At 38.3% G+C, this 22,222-nt stretch overlaps 1 protein-coding gene across 1 annotated transcript in view; it reads right to left on the minus strand.

The window, feature by feature from the left end:
* Positions 1 to 1,619: 1,619 nt before the first annotated feature.
* EMCN (endomucin) overlaps positions 1,620 to 22,222 on the minus strand; it is an 86,058-nt gene continuing 65,455 nt past the window's right edge. Inside the window, exons 6-11 of the mRNA XM_007463805.1 lie at positions 15,274 to 15,366; positions 14,790 to 14,843; positions 12,836 to 12,931; positions 8,733 to 8,757; positions 7,176 to 7,237; positions 1,620 to 1,654 (exon numbers count right to left, since the gene is read on the minus strand). Coding sequence (XP_007463867.1) covers positions 1,620 to 1,654; positions 7,176 to 7,237; positions 8,733 to 8,757; positions 12,836 to 12,931; positions 14,790 to 14,843; positions 15,274 to 15,366 — 365 coding nt within the window. The remainder of the gene's footprint in view (positions 1,655 to 7,175; positions 7,238 to 8,732; positions 8,758 to 12,835; positions 12,932 to 14,789; positions 14,844 to 15,273; positions 15,367 to 22,222) is intronic.

A 22,222-nucleotide genomic window follows, 5' to 3' on the forward strand; every position in this document is an offset into this window, starting at 1 on the left:
TATTCCCCCCGGACGCTACCCAGAGTGACTACCATTGCGTTTAGGCCAATTCTGGGCATACACCTATTTATCTGTTCTTTTGCTTTTTTACTATTAGTTGCTAAAGGGTAAATTTCTCTGCAGGTTCTAAAAATTATCAAACCCTAATTGTGAGGGCACTTAATCAATGCTGCTTGTGAAAAATAAGTCAAAAGAAACTTTTCTTACCCAATTCTAGAAAAGCAAAAGACAGTCCCATGCTAAGCTGGAAAGCTTAATTCCAGCAGGCCTGAAACTGGGCTGAGTTGTTTTACTGAAATAAGACATGTACCTGCATTGCACTGACTCCTGGTCAAAGAATGGATCACACAGAATAGCAGTTGCTTGTAATCATAGTTTTGAGAGGTTTCAATTATTCATTGATTAACAATTAATGTAATGAGATTGATCACCTTGCATCTGGTCTCATTGAGACACCTGGAGGGCTCTGTCGCTCATCTAGTTATACAGCAAGAATGTACCTACATGACCATCTGGGTACTGTAAGTTCCCTGTATACAAACGAGTTCCATTCCAAGAGTGTGTTCGTAAGTCCAATTTGTTCGTAAGTCCAGCAAAGTTAGCCTAGGTACCCAACTAACACAGTCAGCTGTATAGTACTGTACTGTAATAGGTTTATAATACTTTTCACACAAATAATACATTAAAAAAAACAAAAAATGAAGAAAACATTTTTACTCTTACAGTATGGTACTTTGAAAAGTACAGTAGCACAGTACAACAGCTGGCATACAGGGGCTGGCATCGAGTGAACAGGCAAGAAGAGTTACTGACTGGAGGAGGGAGAGGAGGTGGGAGATGGTAGAGCTGAAGGGTCATTAGCAATAGGAGACAGAGTGCAATTTCACTCATGCCTGACGCAGATGGAATGCATGTTCGCATCTTTGAAAGTTCGCAACTTGAAGGTTCATATGTAGGGGACTTACTGTATAAGAAACCCCAGCTGAGAGTGCATTTTGGATCACCTTGTTTGAGGTACTTCGTGCACACATCCATGGTTCCTGGCTCCAGAGAGAAAGTACATCTGGGTACAGTTCTTACTGAGAGAGGATAATTGGACCTCCCACCTGGCATCTCTGGACCCCTCTCCCTGAGCCAGCCTTTGGCTGTGATGCACATTCTTACCTTAATGCAGCTGCTATGTCATATACTTTTTTTTTTTTTAACTGTCATTTGGGGTCCTGCAAATCCTCCTTAGCAATAGAACCCTGTCTAACTGCCACTGTTTAGTATGTATATGCTGACCCAGGCAGAGGCAAACTGCATCTATGAGGAAACATTACCAACAGGCAGAAAGAATGAACTGTATCATTCCTGAGGTAGGCAGGGCAACTGGAAGAACCTTCTACAGCCCCCAAGACATTTATTTCTCTGGCAAGTGTTCTTAGAGTTTGTTTTTAGACAAATAGAAAATGATGGTTTAACTGACACAAGCTATTAACTTTTCAGGTTATAAAAGTCTTTAAAAATAATCTGAGCTGCAGCAGGCTAACAAAACAGATATTAATGAGTATCTCAGTGAGTGAAATTAGGGAACTTACATATTTATTGCCCAGGTGTGGAGAGGATTCATCAAGCTGTCAGTTCTTGGTTTTTCCTTGTGCAGAGTGCTCACCTAAAAACAGAAGATACGCTTTGATCTATAAGCTCAGAGAGTGAATAACGATGAAAATAAAAGTTTCTTGGCTTGTTTTTTGTTTTTCAAGGAAAGTCCAATTTCCCTTCAAGAATGTCATTAGAGCCACAACTTACCTCTTGGTATTGCCTGGAAATTGTTCACCAAGATTTATGAGCTTTATTTGGCCATTGTTTATTTTTACCCTAGAGGAGAAATGCTAACTCACTGCCTGCAGATAGGGGGTGTGAGTTGGGAGGTGATAGCAAGAGAGGCACCCTAGGGAATAAGTTATTGAATTTTGCTTGTTCCATAAGCTGGCTCTGCCTGAGCAAAACTACATCATATATTCAAAATGCCATTTTATCAGGAAAACATTCTAGGGTCCTTTGTTTAAATAATTCAGTGAGAGTTTTGGGAAAATGAATTTATAGGCCAACGTGAATACTTTGGTGACGTACAAAGCAGCACAGGGAACATTGCTCAAAATAACAATGTTATTCCATCATCAATATAAAAATAAATATTAACTTAGGATGATGGGGAGCTGAGAGGCCCCAAGCCTTTTTTTAAAAAAATTAATTTAATTTAATTTTGGCTGCATTGGGTCGTCGTTGCTGCACGGGGGCTTTCTCTAGTTGCAGCGAGCAGGGGCTACTCTTCATTGAGGTGCTCAGGCTTCTCATTGCGGTGGCTTCTCTTGTTGCAGAGCACGGGCTCTAGGCACGCGGGCTCAGTAGTTGTGGCACATGGGCTTAGTCGCTCCGCGGCATGTGGGATCTTCCCGGCCCAGGGCTCGAACCCGTGTCCCCTGCATTGGCAGGCGGATTCTTAACCACTGCGCCACCAGGGAAGCCCCCAAGCATTTTTACTTGCTCTTGGATTTGTGTTCAAAGCATTTCACATTACCTGTGTCTTTCATGTAGATTCAAGTAACAACAGCAGTCACATTATATAAAAGCAGTATGGGTCCAAGTGTCCAGCTTTGAGAACAAATGTCATTGTTTTGCTCCAGCTTTTATCTGCCAGCTAGGAAACCAGTCTTCTGGGGACTCCACTGATGTCACCCGTTACCTGCACTGTCATGGCGATAGTAAATAGTACCAGAGACCTAAGAAGAAGTCTTCTGCTTCAAAAAATGTCAGGCTCAGAGCAACAGCCCTCACAGCTCCTGCCCCACTACAACCCTTTGCTCACTATTGTTTATTTAAAAAAAGCACAGCATGTCCTGGAATCCATGGCTATAAAGTACAGGAATAAGAAGTAAACAAAAGAAACATTTATTGAACCCCTACTGTCTGCCAGTACAAATCGTATGAAAAACTTCAATTCTTAATATCTCCCAAAGTCTGTCTAACTGGGAGTAGAAAGTGTGGAAAGATTCAATAACCGTATGATTCAAATAACAGTTACAATAATGATATATACGGTAAAAGCAAACAAAGTACATATACACCTAGAAAAAAACAACTGGAAAGAAATACACCAAATGCCAATACTGATCATATCAAGGTTTTCTCTCATAAGTAATTTTTAATTATTTTCTATCCTCCATTTCCCCCTATTCTCCATTATGCATAACGTGGTCAAATATTAAAATGGCAGTTTAAGCCACAAAGAGATATTCAAGGCAGTAGCGCATGCTGACTTGCCAATCAACAGTTAGAGGAGAGAAAGACCACGTACAGCTGGGACAGTCAAGGAAGCCTTGGTGTGAATGCAGAGACTGACGCAACAGCTATTGAAAGGCTGTGAAGACAGATGCTGAGTCTCTGTATGGTTTTATACATCTATGAATCTTTCCCTCATCTTTACAGTTGTTCATTTCCAGTTGTTAATGAACGTTTGTAAAACGTAAATAAACAGAAAAGTAACTGTACATTTAATGAGTAATTACCATAACATACTAATTAGTATTAGTATACTAATAATAGATGAATAATATGTAATTACCACAATGCGTAGGAGGGGAGGTGGGAGTGACAAAGGAGACCAAGGTGCTGTCTCCTCCTTCAAAAGAGCTTGAGTTCAGTGAGGAACACAGAGGATAGGAGATGAGTGACATCTGGGAAATACATGTTATTAAGTGGTTCAAAATTTGAGCAAGTGAAATCTGGCACATCATGAAAGGCCTTGTAGATGTGCTAAAGTGTTGGAACTTAATCTTAAGTAATTAAAACTTATCAGAGTTTTCTAAGCAAAGGAAAATTATAAATGGATTCAGATCTGCTTTTTCTTCCTCCAAATAGTTCAAAACCAAGTGAGGCTTTGAAATTAAATTCAGTGATACGGTATTTTCTTTCTTTTGTGGAATCATGTATTCCTTACTTTAGGCAATTTTCTTCATATTTGTATAGCCTTACATGTTAGAAATGAGATAATGTACATTAACTTTCTGAGGAGTGGTGTAAGTGGGAATCATCTTTAAAATGCATCATGTCACATGTATATTTTGTAGTAAATCATGAGGATGTTTACCTTGGCAAGACTCCTTACTAAACCTGAGTGGCATCTTGTATGTTCTCATAAAGGACTCCGTGATCTGCTATGTTTGGTGCTCATTTTTTCTGAAAGCACGTTCTTGTGTATACCCTAGTAGGCTTTCTCTTTTACATTAAAGAAAGCTCCCGATTGAAATAATCAAATTTTAAACATTATGGGCCACATTTTCAACGGAAAAACCCTGCTTGAGAAAGAACATATTTAGAAGAAGCAGGAAGTGTGGATGGATGAACACCATGGCCAATTAGAGGAAGAGGACTTGAGGCAAGGAACTGTCTTATCCGGAGAAAACACTCAGAACAATAACCATTACACATCGAGGCTTGTAGAAACCCAGAAAATTTAGCGTCCACTGGCATTCCCCCTGTAGGTGAGTTGCTGCAGAGCTCTGTTTCCTTGGAAACATGATATATTGACCTCTAAAATGGCAAAATTGATTTTGAGATATAAGACCAGAGTTTATAAATTGACATACTGACCAATCCAATGAATTCTTAAGACCATGGAATCTCAAATTTCATGTTGTTACCCACATTGGTGCATTAATTAATACTATGTCCCTTAGGCCATGTAGCACATAATATGAAATATAACAATCATCAGTTCTGAGTGGTGAGTAGTCACATATTCGTTCTATCAAATTCTTTTTCTGTATTTTTTAACTATTTAAAAATTTTTATATAGGAGATAGTGGAAAATTAGGCTAAACCTGTGAACTTATATAAAACCTAATCATTTCAGACTATTCTAGTCATATTTTAGAATGATGTCACTATTAGGGAAGAGATATTTAAGTGAAAATAATGATAATAATGTAATTTCTATTGAGTGTGGTGATCATAATTTTATAATGAAAGCATATTTGAATAAGTTTTGAAAGAAGGTAGAAAGAGATTTGTTTGCAGGTGTTTCAGGAACCATCAAATCCTGTTAATGGTGGACAGACTTTAATAAAAACTGTGGTAGTACAAAGAGAATTTGGAGGGCATTGTTTTAGATTATCAGTTCTAGGCGATTGAAATCAACTCTGAGTCACCCATTTTAGTTTTCCCCTATTACCAAATATTTTCTATAATCATCTAGGTTGACTTTTGAGAGATTATTTTATTAAAAGAAGTGTGCTTCCTAACTTGAGGTTGGCAGAAATAAAAGTACCAGAGACTAGATCTTATTATTTCCATAGTAATATTTCCTCCTTAGACCTATGACCTGAAAAGCTACTTATGAAGAAAAGGAAGTTTGGGTAGTTAAGGGTCTTCTTAACTATCCCACTGTGGTCTACCCACTTACTATTGCAGTTAGTATGAGGGTGGGAGATAGTAGCTTACACAGAATTATCCTTGGGCCTTGAAGAAGAATCAGAAAGCAAATTTGCAACCAAGAAACACAAGGTTTCTCTGTGGATTTCCCCTCCTGAAAGCCGCGATTCTGGTGTCAATTGTCATTTCCCTGGTAGAAACAGGTAGCAGAGCAGGTGGTCCTGATCTCAGCCCCCTCCTCACCAGGAGAGCCAAGGGCTCCTATACAGAGGCTTCTGGTCCACAGCTTGGAGACCCCCAGAAGCTGCCGAGTGTTCGGTTTAAATGCCGAGGGGATAAAGGAGCGTGCATGAAATTACAGGTTGTCATGCTGCTTGCAAGTCACAGGCAGATTCTGAGAACTTTTCTCGATAAATGGTGTAGTCACACTCCGGGTCCTTCATAACCTTACTCAAGACTAGTTCACATTTAGTCTGCTTGCCTGGAGGTTTTCCCTGACCAAGTAGAGTAGGCTCAGCTACTTAGTCAAGGCTGGTAAACAGCCAGGAGAAACTGGTGAGTGGTTTCCAACTATCCTGTGGAGGAATTTTACTCTTTCATTCATTCATATGGTTACCTTCAAGAGAACAGTGTGGGAATAAAGAAATGTGTAAGAGATACAAGAATGAAAGTCTCTCTTAAGAGAAAATGGCTCCCATGAGGGATTTGGCCATGTCTCTGCAGATTTTGGGTGCCCTTGCTTTTCAACCTCTTTTGTTTATCTGTTGTAGTTTGTTCTAGTTAGAATCTCCTGCCTGAAATGGGGACCTCATTCAGCCTTTGATATCTTGCTCTTCAATTGGGACTATATTTATAGGCTTTTGTTTTACAAAATTGTTTTTTGCAACATGTCTATAGTGTTTATCATCTGATAGCTCTCACTTCACATAACATATGTACTATGGGAGTATTTTGTATAGGTAAAATTGGGGGGACTGAATATAGTAAATGTCTTGATGTAACTTGGTATTTAAATTAGAGCCACGTAGATTGTTTCATAAAACTCATAATTAATTTTTATTTTTTTACTTTTTATTTTTTTGTCATATTGATGTTTTAAATATTTTGTTTACTCAAAACAAAAATGTAATCTGTTTTTTTAATTTTTAAAAACTACCTAGCATCTCATTTTTCATTGCTTTCGATACAAATATAATTCATACAAATCATATCTATATTTTGAAAATCTTTTTAGATTGCAAACCAAACAAAATCGAAACCTAAGAAACTAGAAAAAAGAAATGTAAATTTTATCAATAGGAAATTGTGTTTTGTCCTTACTGAGAAGCTCAATTAAAGTATTTGAAGTGATATAAAATATGATATACATTTTAACTGATGAATCCTAGTTCCAGTTGACTGTACACAGCCATTACCCAAACTGAAACAAAACAACAGCAATACTTAAAAAAAAAAAAACCCTGCGGCATACTTAATGTTTTTTCTGCCACTACTGCAGAATAGAAAATGCCTCTAGTCACCACCCATTCTTTAGAACACATCTGCATGCAACCTCCAAAAGCCAGATAGTCTAATAATCTTACCAAAAATGATATTTCTAGGGCTTATCTTTCCTTCATAGGAGAATTTTGTATTTCTTGGGAGTTAATGATTGAGTTTTTCTAGAGAAGTTATGCTTTTTGATTATGTTCACATGAACAAAATCCAAGTTAGATTTTGAAATAACCATTTTTCATCTAATCGACAATCTGGGAGCTTACCAGACTCATGAGAAATTGTCTTAACAGTGAGAAGCTTCACACTCTCTTTATCGGACTGAGGTCTATTTGGGAACAGAAAACATTAAGTTAGCGCCACAGTAATTAGCATTACATATCTGTGAAGGAAAGTAGACATGATACAAACAGAAAGAAGAAGATACACGTGCATATATATTTTTAAGTGTTTCTATGGCAAAACTTGTGTTTCTTCATGTACAGACACATATACTTTTATAGCACTTTCATTTCTGGAATCAAGCCAATAAATCTCTGTTATTCTGTTATGGTGATGATCATCAGCTAAATTAAACATCAAGATGGGTCACGTAGGGACTTCCCTGGCGGTCCGGTGGTTAAGACTCCGCGCTCCCAATGCAGGGGGCACAGGTTCGATCCCTGGTGGGAGAACTAACATCCCTCATGCCGAGCGGCACAGCAGGAAAAAACAAAAACAAAAAACTACCCACCTGTCATGAGGTCCATGTTGCACATGCCTCCACTTCTGAATTGTGAGGGGAAGACATAGAAATGTTTCCAAACCTTTTGGACTGATCTGGGTTCTGGGTGATTCCTTTTCATGAGGTCGTGGATACTGCAGTATAGTGTCTGAACTGTCTATTTCAACAAGAGTTCCCACCTATCCCTTCTCAGACTCAAAATAGTTTCAAACCCCAATTCCTCTCCTTGGACATCTCAAGAACCTCTACTTTTAATTAAGAAAGGTAGGTGATGTAGGGACATTATTCTTTTTTTTTTTTTTTTTTTTTTTTTGCGGTACGCGGGCCTCTCACTGTTGTGGCCTCTCCCGTTGCGGAGCACAGGCTCCGGACGCGCAGGCTCAGCGGCCATGGCTCACGGGCCCAGCCGCTCCGCGGCATGTGGGATCTTCCCGGACCGGGGCACGAACGCGTGTCTCCTACATCGGCAGGCAGACTCTCAACCGCTGCGCCGCCAGGGAAGCCTGGGACATTTTTCTTAAAGTTCACAGCCCAATGAATATACAAAAACACCAACAAAAAGGCAGGCTACAAAGTCGGGTCAACACAAAAAACTTAACCACAGAATCTGGTTTTGACATTAAAATAGTTTGTCTCTTTGTGGCACCTTGATTGTAACAGTTGGTTGGATTGCTAACAACTGCTTTGTTTGTTTTAGTAAAGTCAAAGCAAAATAACCATCTGTTGTTAAAGTAAAGCCACTCAGAGCTGTCTCAAGGTGCAGGCATGATTTTTCCCTAATTGTGAGAAGCGTATTGAAAATTTCAATGGGAAAACTATTTTAAAACTCTAGCTATGTTTTTCTATGATTTTTTGGGCAACTTTTGACTTCTGATTTTACCACTGTACCCAAGCTTAAGAGCCAGTTGTTGGAATTTCTCAGTTGAATTTCTCATACTTGAGAGCTCTCTGACAAATAGGTAGCCAAACCCCATATACTATGCCTTCCGCAAAATGCTTGAAAAACCCGAAGAAGTATGAGTAAAGGATCAATTCTTTCCCCTAAATAAATGACAGGGTCAGAGCTTCTAGAAGAAAACAATGATGCAGCATTACTTACTGGTCATTTCCATTTTCAGGCGTGCCTAGGAGAGGAGGGAATTGTTATTAGAGCTGTGAGGAGCTTGGCTGCAAAAAACCTGAGACCCCTGCCACTTTCTGCTCAAAGATGTCTCTAAAGCCAATTTTTAACTTTTCAGTCTCTCGCCCCATTCCCCGCCCCACTGACCCACTTCCTCAGAGGTGGTGACTACTCATTCCTCAGTCACAGCTCATACATTCATGGTATAGTCTCAACTAGGCCAACTCCACTGAACTTAGCTCTGGACTAATTTTAATCTTATAGTTTCGTATCACTGTGTGGAACTATTATCCATTATTGTACATCCCACAGACACCAAAAAAGGTTTCAGTATCTCTGGAAACAAATTCTTCTCAGAGTATTGAATTACCTGCTTAAAACAAAGAATTGAATTTTTGGCTTTTCTTTATATGTTGCTCTCTCTGGGGACCTAAATCTCTGTATTTGTGGTGAGCCACGATGCTGTTATTGCTTCTAATTGCATCTGCAGCCCACGGATTCAGCTTCTCAGAAGTGCCCTACAAAATGTCACTGAGCCTACTAACTGTAACTAATCTTTTGTCCGCTTTGCCAGGCTGTTCCACGAGGGTCGGTAGAAAGCAAGTCGGGCTCGTGAGAACGCAGTGATTCATTCTGCACAAGAGCATGGCCTCTCAGGAGCAGATCGTGCTGGTCAAACCTTGCATTAATCTGTGGCCTATTAGGCAAAATATTTAATGTAATCACTTAAGGTCCCTGCTTTGTTCCGGATTTTGCTGTGATTTTATTTCATGGCTCGGCTCCCATCTCTTGGATTTCTTTTCATCTCTAAGGTAGCTCATATCAGGATATGCCTTTTGAATATCATTCTCTTGACTTTGACCATCGTTGTTTTATAAAGACGTTGATTTCCATGAAAATGTTGGCTACTGCTATTTCTGTCACCTTGGCTAAGTTACTCCAACATGAATCTTAATCCCTAGAGTTTAATTCATGGCACGGCATGCTGTTCACCAACTAGATCTAACTTCATCTTCCCTACCATCAGTAGGGTTTTAACAACATTTTAAAATACCCATTATCACTGTTATGTATGATATCACCTGTACTGCTCATAGCCCCGTCTCCCAATGAGCAGATATTTTCTTGTTTGCCTGTTTTAATATTTTTTCTTAGAATACTGTAATATGGGTTCATTAGCAGATAGATGCATACCAGCAGACTACTTTCTGCATATATGCCATTGTTATTTGGGTTAAAGCTCACACTACTGTCAACATTATCCAGATAAGCTTAATTTCATACAGAAATCTCTGATTCATATTGGCTTCCAGAGAGCAGAGTGGGTTTACGAATTTTCTGAACTTAATGAAGGCTCACCCACATACTTGAAGAGTGATTAACTCCGGGCATTTAATGGTGCTAATTTAATGATAACAATGCTGTGAATTCTGTTTGGAAAACAAAGTTGACAAAAGATTTGGCTAACTGTACAATTGCCCAATTTAACTTGGGCAATTTAATTGCCCAAAATAACTTCAGAATAACTTCATAGTGGTAGGAATTTCATACATTTTTTCTCAATGATCCAGTTCACCTATAAAGTCCCCTTTAATAGAAAGAGTCAACTTTTCAAATAACTTATTTGCAAATCTTCCTATGCAAAGCAGTTTTTCAGTACAGGGTATTTTTACTGATGGATTTAGCCCACAATTTTTTTCCCTATCCTGTATACTCAACACCCACTGGCTTCAACTAGATTGGTTGAGTTCCCATAAAAGATAGGATTGGTGGTTTAGAAACTTAGAGAAATTAAACTGATTTATAAAAATGCTATTTCCCCTCTGGAAACTGAGTGAGGAAACATATTCCAGACTTTATTAAGAAGTTTATTCACTAACTCCCAGAGGGAAAGACATTGATTTGTTTTCTTCTTATTTTACAGCAAGAGCTAAAATGAACACTGCTGTTTTCATATCATTACTTTCCCTTGCACTGTCCTGCTCAGGCGCCAAACTGTCCGCGCCCTGCACAGTCAGGGATTGGCCTCAGGAACAGCATTCATTACTGTCCTGGGGGCACATTGTCCATGGGGTAAACAAAGAAGAGCGTGGCTCATAAAAATGATTCATTTTTACTTTTTAACAGTATATGAGACTTAGGTAGAGTTCTGTTAGTGAACTGTTTAGAATTAAAGTGAGGAAAGGAAAGGTTCTATTTTACTGAAAATTACAAAATTTAACTCAACAAGCGTATCATAAGGCTCTCTCTGCTATTTATTATGCACAATGCCATGTGAGTCATACATAGTTTGTGACTTGGAGGGGTTGCCTGAAGTTACAGACTGAATGTTTGTGTCCCCTCAAAATTCATATGTTAAATCTTAATGCCCAATGTGATGGTATTAGGATGCTGGGCCTTTGGAAAGTGATTAGGTCATGAGGGCAGAGTCCTTAGGAATGGCTTAGTGCCCTTATAAAAGAGACCCCAGAGAATTCTCTTGTCCTCTCTGCCACAGGAAGACACAGGCAGATCTGAAAACCAGGAAGAGTGCGCTCATCAGACGTCAAATCTGATGGTGTGTTGGTTGAACTTCTCAGCCTCGGGAACTGTGAGAAATAAATGTTTGTTGTTTAAGCCACCCAATCCATGGCATTTTTGTTACAGCAGCCTAGACAGAATAAGATGTTTGACTTTCAGGGGAAGCAGGCTTATAGAGAAGTAACTATATTATAGTGTGATGAATACTATCATTAAATTCTGTGGAATTAGAAGTAATAGAACACTCCACTCTGCTTAAAGAGATGGGGTGTCTTAAAAATATGGATTAAGTTTGTTTTTAAGCTAGATCCTAATGGATAAGTTGGAGATTAGGTGTGTTATAAAAGTTAAGGTGTGCAATAAAGATGTTAAAAAAATATATATACAACTATAAAAAAAAAAAAAAAAGTTAAGGTGTGTTATGAAAGTTAAGCAGTGGGCTGAACATTCTAAGAGAAGGAATAACATGGATGAAGCAGAATCCATGGCACTACGTTATACATCCAGGAAGGTGTCTGAAATGGAAAGACAGATTGAAGTTTAAGATAACACAGGCGAGTTCCCAGGAACTGGAGGGGGATTCAGAGGAAGCATGAAATAAAAAGGGAGCTCAAGTTCCTGGAACAGAAAAAAGACTGAATAAAGACCGAAAGAAATCTCAATAAAATCGGGACTTTAGTTAATAATGTATCAGTTTTGGTCAATTAATCGTGACAAATATACCATACTAACGTAAGATATTAATGATAAGGGTAGGTGGGAACTCTCTATCTATCTTCACAACTTTTCTGTAAATCTAAATCTATGCTAAGGTTTAAAAGTTTATTTAAAAAAAGACTTTAAAATGTAATGCCATTATGGGAATCATAAATATTCAAGAGGCAGGGGGAAGAAGATGAAGCAGCAAAAAGAAGAAAAAGATTGAGGATGTAAAAGAAGGCAGTGTCATTTTAAATGAAAGAAGAAAGACTTTCCAACGCTAATGGAGAGATTAAGGAGGATAATAAAGAATTGTTGGACTAGAATCCCTCTAAAAATTGCAGTAGTGTCCAATCCTGAGGAACTGATTCAATTAGCAGAACACACAGGTGTGGAAGACACCTTCACAGGAAGGAAGCTGTGCCTCCCAGGAGGGAAGTAAGTCACAAAACACGCTTCTTGAAATTACGCGTCCCAAAGTGAAATTCTTAGCCATACTTCCCTTTATTCTCTGTTATACGGAAATGGAACGGATCTTCGCTATAGCTAACGCGTGTCACTTTATGCCTTCTTTACTACCGTAGTCCCCTGACCACCCACAAAACCAGGGCTTTTTCATTTAAAAAAAAAATGTGTCCGTATTCGATATTATCTGCCATTAGTAGCTAATTTCTACTCCTTACCTTCACCGGCATTCAATGGATCTCTCTGCCCCTTTCCCTCTACCTCTGTGATCAAGCAATACAGCAGTTCGTTTCTGTGTATAATTCCTCTCTCCTCTTAAGAGTTTAAATTCAAGTTTAGACTGAGCATGTTTATTATCCTTTCAGGAAGACAAAATGAAACAAAACACTGTTACCTACCTGGGTCTTTCTTCCAGCACATTCGATACAAACCCACCAAAGCAAAGACTGAAAGTGTTATCGCTATCAAAGCAATAACCACAGGCAAAATAATACCTAAAAAGTATTGGAGACATTGTCAGTTAGAGTGGCTATTGAATTTCACAACAAATCATTCATGAACTGAGGAAAAGCATGTATGCTTCCTTTCTTCTTTAAACATCATTTTATTTAAAAGAAGATTTTATTTTTAAGCAAAGAAGATAATTATCTGATTCCTGGGTTTTGCCCTAGTTGTCATTTCTGATGTATCCACTTGATGTCAGTCTTGTAGCCTTTCTGAAATAAAACTCCAAACCTAAGGAAGACAGTTCCCACTTTCCTGGTGACTGAAGGAATGAGGAGGTGGGAGACTGGCCAGGCAGAAGCTGTCCCCTATGGTCAGAACCATATTCACACTTTATATTCTTTACTACTTTATAGTGAAGTTACTAATACATAGCTTGGATGAAGGCATTCAGAAGGCTCAAACTTCCAATTATAAGATAAATAAGCACTAGGGTTTTAATGTATAACATGATAAATAGAATTAACTCTGTTGTATGTTACATATGAAAGTTGTTAAGAGAGCAAGTCCCCAGAGTTCTCATCACAAGAAAAAAAATTTTTCTGTTTCTTTAATTTTGTATCCATATGAGGTGATGGATGTTCACTAACTTATTGTGATTAATTTCATGATGTATGTAAGCCAAATCATTATGCTGTACACCTAAAACTTATGCAGTGCTGTATGTCAATTATATCTCAATAAAACTGGAAGAAAAAGAAATATATATCCTCTACTGGTTCTAGTGGAAATGCTCTAGTCATAAAGCTGGCTTCTTAAAAAAAAATCACTAATATCTTTCTGTAAAAATATCTTAGGACTAAAAAGGCATACAATAACATAAGTGGATATAGATGGATATCATGGTGGAACAATATGGTCCAAGAAAGATGAGCATTGTGTGTATTTGCGAATGTCTGCTTGGGGGAGTGGTGTTGCTACAGTAAACTAGGGTGAGTTTTTGCTGTTCTCATTAAAAGAAGGGTTTTGCTGTTTGTTTGTTTTAGCATCTGCCTTCTTTTCTGACAGTCATTTCCCAGGTTAAAACAAGAGTGAAGAAAGGAAAAAGCTGTCATAGGGATATAAGTAGAGATATAGATGTTATAGTTACTGTTTAGTTAGGTGTTCTCATCTGCTGGCATATGTACTCCTTATATTTACCGGGGGATTGAGAATAGCTAGGAGATTCATTTGTAGGGTGGGTTACACTTCACTGTTATGGTTAAATATTTGTTTCAAGTAAGTTCTGCTGGGTTCATATTAGACCTTACATGAGATCATTAGTGCCTCCCAAAATGAAGATGGCATGAATCAGCGGCTCAATAAATGCAATACTGACTTATTGAATGGAATGACTTTACCTAAACCTAAGATAATCTTTTATTATCACAGCTTCACATATATTCATCTTATTCTTAATTTTCAGGGAAATTAATGAATATTCTCCATTCAGTCCTAGCATAAACAGTGGCTGACATATATATGTTTTTGCTAAAATGGAACTTTTCTTAAAAGGCCATTTTTAACATTAAGATAAAGTTTTATAAAGGTGAAAATTCATTTTTATGGAGCTCTCTGCCCATGCACTTTGGCTTATCAGAGATTAGTCCCATCAATTCACCTTGACCCCTGGTGGTAGCTGCTTAGCACTAAGGTAAGAAAAAAAAAATCCCCAAAGTGTATTTATTAAAGCCAGACTCAATGGGAGGAAACTTTCAAAGCAGGTGGCAATTATATAGGATTATAATGGGATTGCAGGTTCAGTAAAGTTGAGAAAAGGCTGTCTATAGTTGAGTCCCTTCCCTTATTGGTAACATTCGAACTTTCTGCAGTTCTACTGCCTTGAATGAAGATGCACGTATTACTCACTGGAATAAGAGGGGCTGGTTGAAGAAGAGCTTGCATTTTTTGCATTCTCAGTGCCTATTATTTTAAGAAAGAAAAAAAGTCACCTTTGGTTAATGTGCACCAATTCTCACAATCCTCCCCCCACCTCCCCACTCCCCGTTTAGGTAAGCCTCTGTGATTTATAGGTATGAGTCTTGGAGTGAAAACATTTTATCTCATTCTGAAAGAGTTCTGTTTCATGACTCAAGATTGGTAGGTAGTTAATGTATACAATCTGATGAGTTTGGACACATGCATATACCCATGAAACCATCCCCACAATCAAGGTACTAGACAGAGTCATCACCTCCAAAAGTTTCCTCGTGTCCCCTCCCTTGTTTGAGGATGTGCAGTTTTGTTGTGTATAAATTATACCTCAATAAGCTGTTTTTTAAATGGGTGAGGTTTTCTTGGTGAGGAGGGGTCAGGCGAAGCAAGTTTCCACTCATACACACAGAAGTCGTACCTTGAGACTGGGAGATGTTATCCAGAATTGTTACTGATATTGAGGATAATGTAGGGATTCTGGAAGGTGACGCATCTGGTCGTAGAGTGTTAACTGTAGGAAAATGATAAATGTAGCATCAGATGGTAGTATTTGCTCTTCTTACTGGATTTCTTTGAAGATTCAAACAATTTGCATTTCTGATGATCTGTAAAAAACTGCTTATTGTTTTATAATGGGATACATACAATTATACATTAAATCATGAGTTCATTCTATCTCCTCCTGTAGAGATGATTAAATTTGGAATGAGAAAACTTGGGTGTTAGTATTATACCTTCAAGGACTGGCCAAAACAACTTGAGCAAGTTTCTCATCTTAGGCAACAGACTGTATCACCTACTGCATGAAGTTCTGCATCCCATAAGAATGCAAATCAATGCAAAAGCATTAATCACATTTTAGATATTACAACTTTGAGTGATAGTGACTCTTTTCACTATAAATACTTCAAATGGACATAAATACACAGGACTTCAGATTTTATAATGTTTCTTAGTGGTCAAAGAGAAAGATTGCAATTGAGACTTTGGTTGCAAGAACTGGGGAAAAAAATCATAGAAGATCCCTTCATTTTTATCTCAGCAGTGATTTACACTTGTATGCCTTTTCTAGAGTAACTGCTGCTTGGATGCATTTCCACCACTATCCATGCTCTTTTACCATGGCAAATGTTAATTTTAAATTGATTATTATTATTTGTTTGCATAAGTCAACATTTGCCATCTTTAGTCAGAAGGACTAAAACAAAAAAATAATAAATACAAATTTATTATTCAAAACTCATAAATCTCAATAAATTTCAAGGAAACACAGATAATTATATGTTTTATAAATGTACAACGTTTATTCTTGTGAATCTGTAATAAAATGTAATTTGTATTTTGAACATTTTTTGAAAAATAATTCTCTTTTTCTTGAAATATGAAGTAATATCTTTTAATCACACCTGTTTGCCTTGTCTCTACACTGAATTGCAAGCTCCTGGAGTGTGAGGGCTGTAATTCCCACCATCCACCACACGAAGCTCTGACCACAGTGGGTATGCAGTAAGACGTAGCTGACTGCTTGGATGAACTAAGAGGCACCTCTTACAATTATGGCCCCCTTAGGAGTGTGAAGGCCATGCATAATTGCATGAAAGAAATTGATATTGCCTATGACTGCCTTGTATCTTTCTCTCTTTGTCACCCACAGCCCAGCACGCACTGCATGCTTATGCATTTTTGACATTTGTGGCGGGGAGAATAATGTTAAGAGTCTGTTCTTGCCAGGCAAGAGATCTGTGGGAGGAAGCTAGATATATGCCCGTAAGAACAAAGAAAAATGTCAGGCTCGTGCACTGAGCAGGCAGAAAAAGGAATCTTAAGTACAAGAGTGGGAACTAGCTCAAACCTCGGTGCTTAGTTGCTTTTTCCAGTGTCAAGTGTTCTAGTGAGGATGAATGGTCTTTTGGTTGTGTTGGTAGAGAATGAGATGGCTGATTAAATAACCAATGGCATTAATTCCCCTGGGATTTCCCAAGGGTTAATTTTCAAGACTCCACATTCTACCTTATTACCTTCTCATAGACAGGCTAAGTGGCGGCTACAGTTCTGAGTATAATCTATCTGGTTCAGATGAAACTCCAAGCTTTCCTCCTTAAAAGGTTAAAACGTGTTGACTGTCCAGTGCCATTATTGCTAATGATCCACAGGGAGGCAATAGAATTAACCCTTCTTAAAAGAGGATTTGTTGGCTCCTTGAACAGAGACTTATTTTTTTTCTTTTAACCGCAAACTTTAGTTAATAAATCATTTCTGAAACCAGCACACACGCACACACATACACACACTTCACCTCTATTCCATTGAATGATTTCTGGTGTTTTCTAGTCTCTTTTACTTCATTTTAAAAAATACTAGTCATGACCCACTAATGGGAATTAACTTACAGTTTGAGAAACCCTGTCCATTAGCGTGATCATATTGATGAAACTACAGGTCTTGGCTGAATTCATAAATTGTGAGTTTAATGTAATTCTTCCTGCAATTAAGATGGAGCCATGGTATGTTCAGAGCTTATGATTTCTGTGGATTTCACTGAGACTCTATTACGCCACGTTCTACTAAAGCGGCATCGGCAGAGGAGGTACAGGAGAGGTACAGTGGATGGTTGAGAGCATGATTCTGAAGACTTGAGTACGCGGGCTCAAATCTGACTCCAGCACTTATTTGCTGTGGGATCTTAGGCAAGGCACTTAAACTCTTTGTGTCTGAGTTTCCACATCTACAAATGGTGATTATAATTTTTCTACATCATAGTGTTGTGAAAATTAAATAAGTAAAAATAAATTTAAATTGCTTAGAAGTGTTGATACTGATATGTTTATAATATATATAATTACTATAAAATTATGTTAATTTATATTATATTAATATATTATTTTATAATAATATCCTATTGTTATATTGTGATTAGGCACCTACAGAGTTGTGTCTTTCACCCAAAGTCAATTTATCTAATTTTCTCCGGTATTCTAAGTGTAAAGCTATATGACACTTCAGACACTTACATGTTTTCAGAAGCTTCCTTGCTCTAGTCAGGAACTGGAGAAACTGGAGTATATGGTATTCTTAGATGACATCAGTTTGCTCTTAGACCTTGACTTTTGGTGATTGTACTGATTATTGAATTGCAGATATGGTATGTTATGACTTAAAATTTAGTTTGCAAACTTCAGGCCAGAAATTGGAGCAGGCTGTTTGAGGCAGAGACCTCAGAATAAAGTCTGTTGTAATAAAGAGACTTGAAGAACCAAGTCTGTTGTAATAATGTGTACCCAAATTTACCCGATGGATTAGTCTCCAAAATTTACAAACAGCTCATGAGGCTTAATATCCTCAAAACAAACAACCCAATCAAAAAGTGGGCAGACCTAAACAGACAATTCTCCAAAGAAGACATACAGATGGCCAAAAGGCACACGAAAAGATGGTCAACACCACTAATTATTAGAGAAATGCAAATCAAAACTACAATGAGGTATCACTTCACACCAGTTAGAATGACTATCATCAAAAAATCCACAAACAATAAATGCTGGAGAGGGTGTGGAGAGAAGGGAACCCTCCTACACTGATGGTGGGAATGTAAATTGGTACAGCCACTATGGAGGTTTCTTAAAAAACTAAAAATAGAGCTACTATGTGACCATGCAATCCCACTCTTGGACATATATCTGGAGAAAAACATGGTCCGAAAGGATACATGCACACCAATGTTCACTGCAGCACTGTTTACAATAGCCAAGACATGGAAGCAACCTAAATGCCCCTCGATAGAAGAATACATAAAGAAGATGTGATACACACACTCACACACACACACACACAAACACACACACACACACACACAATGGAATATTACTCAGCCATTAAAAAGAATGAAAACAACGCCATTCACAGCAACATGGAGGGACCTAGAGATTCTCATACTGAGTGAAGTAAGTCAGACAGAGAAAGAGGAATATCGTGATATCCCTTATATGCGGAATCTAAAAAGAAATGATACAAATGAACTTATTTACAAAACAGAAACAGACTCACAGACTTAGAGAACGAACTTATGGTTACTGGGGGGAAAATGGGGGGAAGGGATAGTCAGTGAGATTGGGATCGACATGTACACACTGCTATATTTAAAATGGATAACCAACAAGGGCCTACTGTATGGCACAGGGAACTCTGCTCAATGTTATGTGGCAGCATGGATGGGAGGGGAGTTTGGGAGAGAATGGATACGTGTATATGTATGGCTGAGTCACTTTGCTGTGCACCTGAAACTATCACAACATTGTTAATTGGCTATACTCCAATATAAAGTAAAAAGTTTAAAAAAAAAATTTACCCTATTGCCATCTGACAGTGGAACACATTTGGCTCTTGCTGTAAACCGATTACTAGGTAAATCATTGGAAATTTTAAAGACAGAAGACCTTATTGATGTCCCAGGGTACCTCTGGTGGTTATGAGAATGCACCTCATGGAAGGCGAACTACAGTGTAATTGACCGAGGTTCCCCACCTGCTCTCTGAATTCCATCACTGTGTTTGTGCTGATGCCATACCTCCTGCGGGCTGCTCCCAGCCAGTGATTGAGCCTGGCAAGTATATGAAAGCAGGTCTGCTCCCGGGAGCCATGGGTTTCTCTGAGGAGGGACTTGAGCTGGAGGAGTCCCTGATGGCCTTCTCAAACCTTCCTTAAAGGAAGGCATACCATACACAGATATTAACAGGAGTAAAAGTGTGAGAGACAGTAGAGGATAAAATATTCTAGTGTGAGAAAGAAAATAAAACTGTTCTATTTTCATTTCACCATGTTTCCTATATTTCTTTTTGATATGTATGCATTTGATATGTGTTTGAGGGGCTAAATTCAATTGAACGGAATGCTTATTCATTTTTCTCGTTATTTATAAATAATTGGAACTGGTCTGTAACTGCAATTTGATGGATTCATGTCTCACTTTTAAAAAGAACTTTCCAGCACTTGTCACAATAACTCATTCACTCCTCCTTAACGCATTTTCTTCATGTGGCTCCAGTAGAGCACACACTGCTGGTTTTTCTCCTACCTTATGTCTTATTCTTCTCAGTCTCCTTGGCTGGTTTCGTCTCTTCTTTCTGACTCAGTCTTGGAGGGCCCCAGAATGCAGTCCTTTGTCCTCATCTCTAACTACACTAATTTCATTGGTGATTTCAGTCAATTTCAAGGTTTAAATAGAATATCAGTGCAAATGATCTCCTAATTTATAGTTCCAGCCTAGACCTCTTTCCTAAATTTCAGATTCATAATCATGGCAAATAATAAAACTCTGAAACTCAACATGTCCAAACTTGAATTTCTGCTCTATCTGCAGCCTTTCTATCTTAGCTGGTGGCAAATATTCCTTCCAGTTGCTCAGGCCAAAAGCCTCAGAGTTATTTTTGATTCATCTCTTTCTATACTGTTCCAAATGCAATCATCAAGAATATCTACAGGCTCCACCTCCAAAATATATTCGGAATTTGGAGATTGCCTGCCACCCTATGACCCTATGACCACACTGGTCCAAGCTACCATCATTTCTCTCCTCGAAAATTTGCAAAAGATAATCTTGCTTCATTTGACAGTCTCTCCTCAGCAATCAGAGTTATACTTATAAAACATGAGTCAGATCATGTCACCCCTCTGTTTAAAATCCTCAGTGTTTTTCCATTCCACTTACAGAAAAAATCACAGTCCTTGAAATAAGCCACCAAATCTTAGGTAATCTGCCTGGTATATCCCCTGCCTTTCTCCCTGCCCTGTTTCTTTAACACACCAGTCCTCTTCTCAAGTTGTAGCTCTGTTTAGATGCTCTTCCCCCACGTATTAGGTGGCTCACTTCCTTCTTGTATTTTCTCAAACATTTTTTATGACTTATCTTGAGCACTTTTTCAATACTGAAAATGGTCCCCACCTCTCTGGCACTCATAATCCCTCCCTTCTACACTGTTCTACATCTTCTCTTTCTCATAGCACTTATCACCTCCCACCTTGCTTTATAATTTGGTTAATTAATATGTGTATTGATTATAGTTTGTCTATACTTATACTAGAATATACTTATACTAGAATATAAGATCCTCGAGGGCAAGAATCTTTATTTTGCTCGCTGATATTTCCCAAACGCAGTGTGTACAAGTAGCGACCATAAGTTTTTGTGATTTTGTTTTTTTTTTTTTGCGGTACACGGGCCTCTCACTGTTGTGGCCTTTCCCGTTGCGGAGCACAGGCTCCGGATGCGCAGGCCCAGCGGCCATGGCTCACGGGCCCAGCCGCTCTGCGGCATGTGGGTTCTTCCCGGACCGGGGCACAAACCCGTGTCCCCTGCATCGGCAGGCGGACTCTCAACCACTGCGCCACCAGGGAAGACCCACGACCATAAGTTTTGATGAATGGACAAACAAATTTTTTGGCAGCAGACGCGACTACTGTTGAGGAGGAAGTGAATTCATGTGTTTTCCTTTTTTGCTTTAATATTAGGATGGGTACTTATTTAAAATCATTCTCATTAATTTTTTTCATTCATTCTGAAGTAATAGAAAAAAATAGACACCTACTCTGGGTCCAACAGTAGATGCTGAAGGAAATACAACAGAGTACATGAGACAGTTATTTCATTTAAGGAACTCTCACAGGGAAGGTGAACAGCACAAAGTTGATAGATGTGAAAAAAAAAAAACAGTATGTCAAGGATTAAAATAAGAGATACCATGTTATTGTTAATTGAATTTTACTTATAAATTCTTAACAGAAAGAATTAGAGGTGCTTAAGCAATGATATAGGCCATAAGATGAATAAAATAAAAATAAGAAATCAGAACAGAGGAAAATGGAAGAAACAAATAAGCTCCTTCTAAGAGTTAATACCAAGAATCAATACGGTTGCTGGTGTTGACCATAAGAATTGATTCTGAGCATCCTGACACTCAGGGAAAGGGAGCATGGTTTACTCTAGGTTTTCATTATCAGAGTGGAAAATGATCTATTATATAAGTAAGTGGCACATCAGCGGTCCAGTCAATAAATGCTATGAGTATGGTTGGTCCCATTCTCTGTTTTGGGAGGGGAATATGCTGGTATGATCCCTGAGGTCTCTTCTAGCTTTAAGATTTAGATTCTTGTCAGGGTTCCTTTCAATTCAGATTTTGTCATAGCTAGTCTGCATTTTCACTTTTAATGGTATCCCCTCATCTACTTAATGGGCAAAATGACAAAAGGAAACTTTTCTGCCTTCACATGATAAAAATTAATTTCTGCTCTCATCAGATCTGAACTTTCTGACCTAGTTGTACATTTCAAGCTTTGCAAAAACTTTTTTTTTTTTTTTTTTTTTTTTTTTTCGG

Source organism: Lipotes vexillifer, unplaced genomic scaffold (genome assembly GCF_000442215.2).
Source record: "Lipotes vexillifer unplaced genomic scaffold, Lipotes_vexillifer_v1.1 scaffold49, whole genome shotgun sequence".
Classification (NCBI taxonomy): domain Eukaryota; kingdom Metazoa; phylum Chordata; class Mammalia; order Artiodactyla; family Lipotidae; genus Lipotes; species Lipotes vexillifer.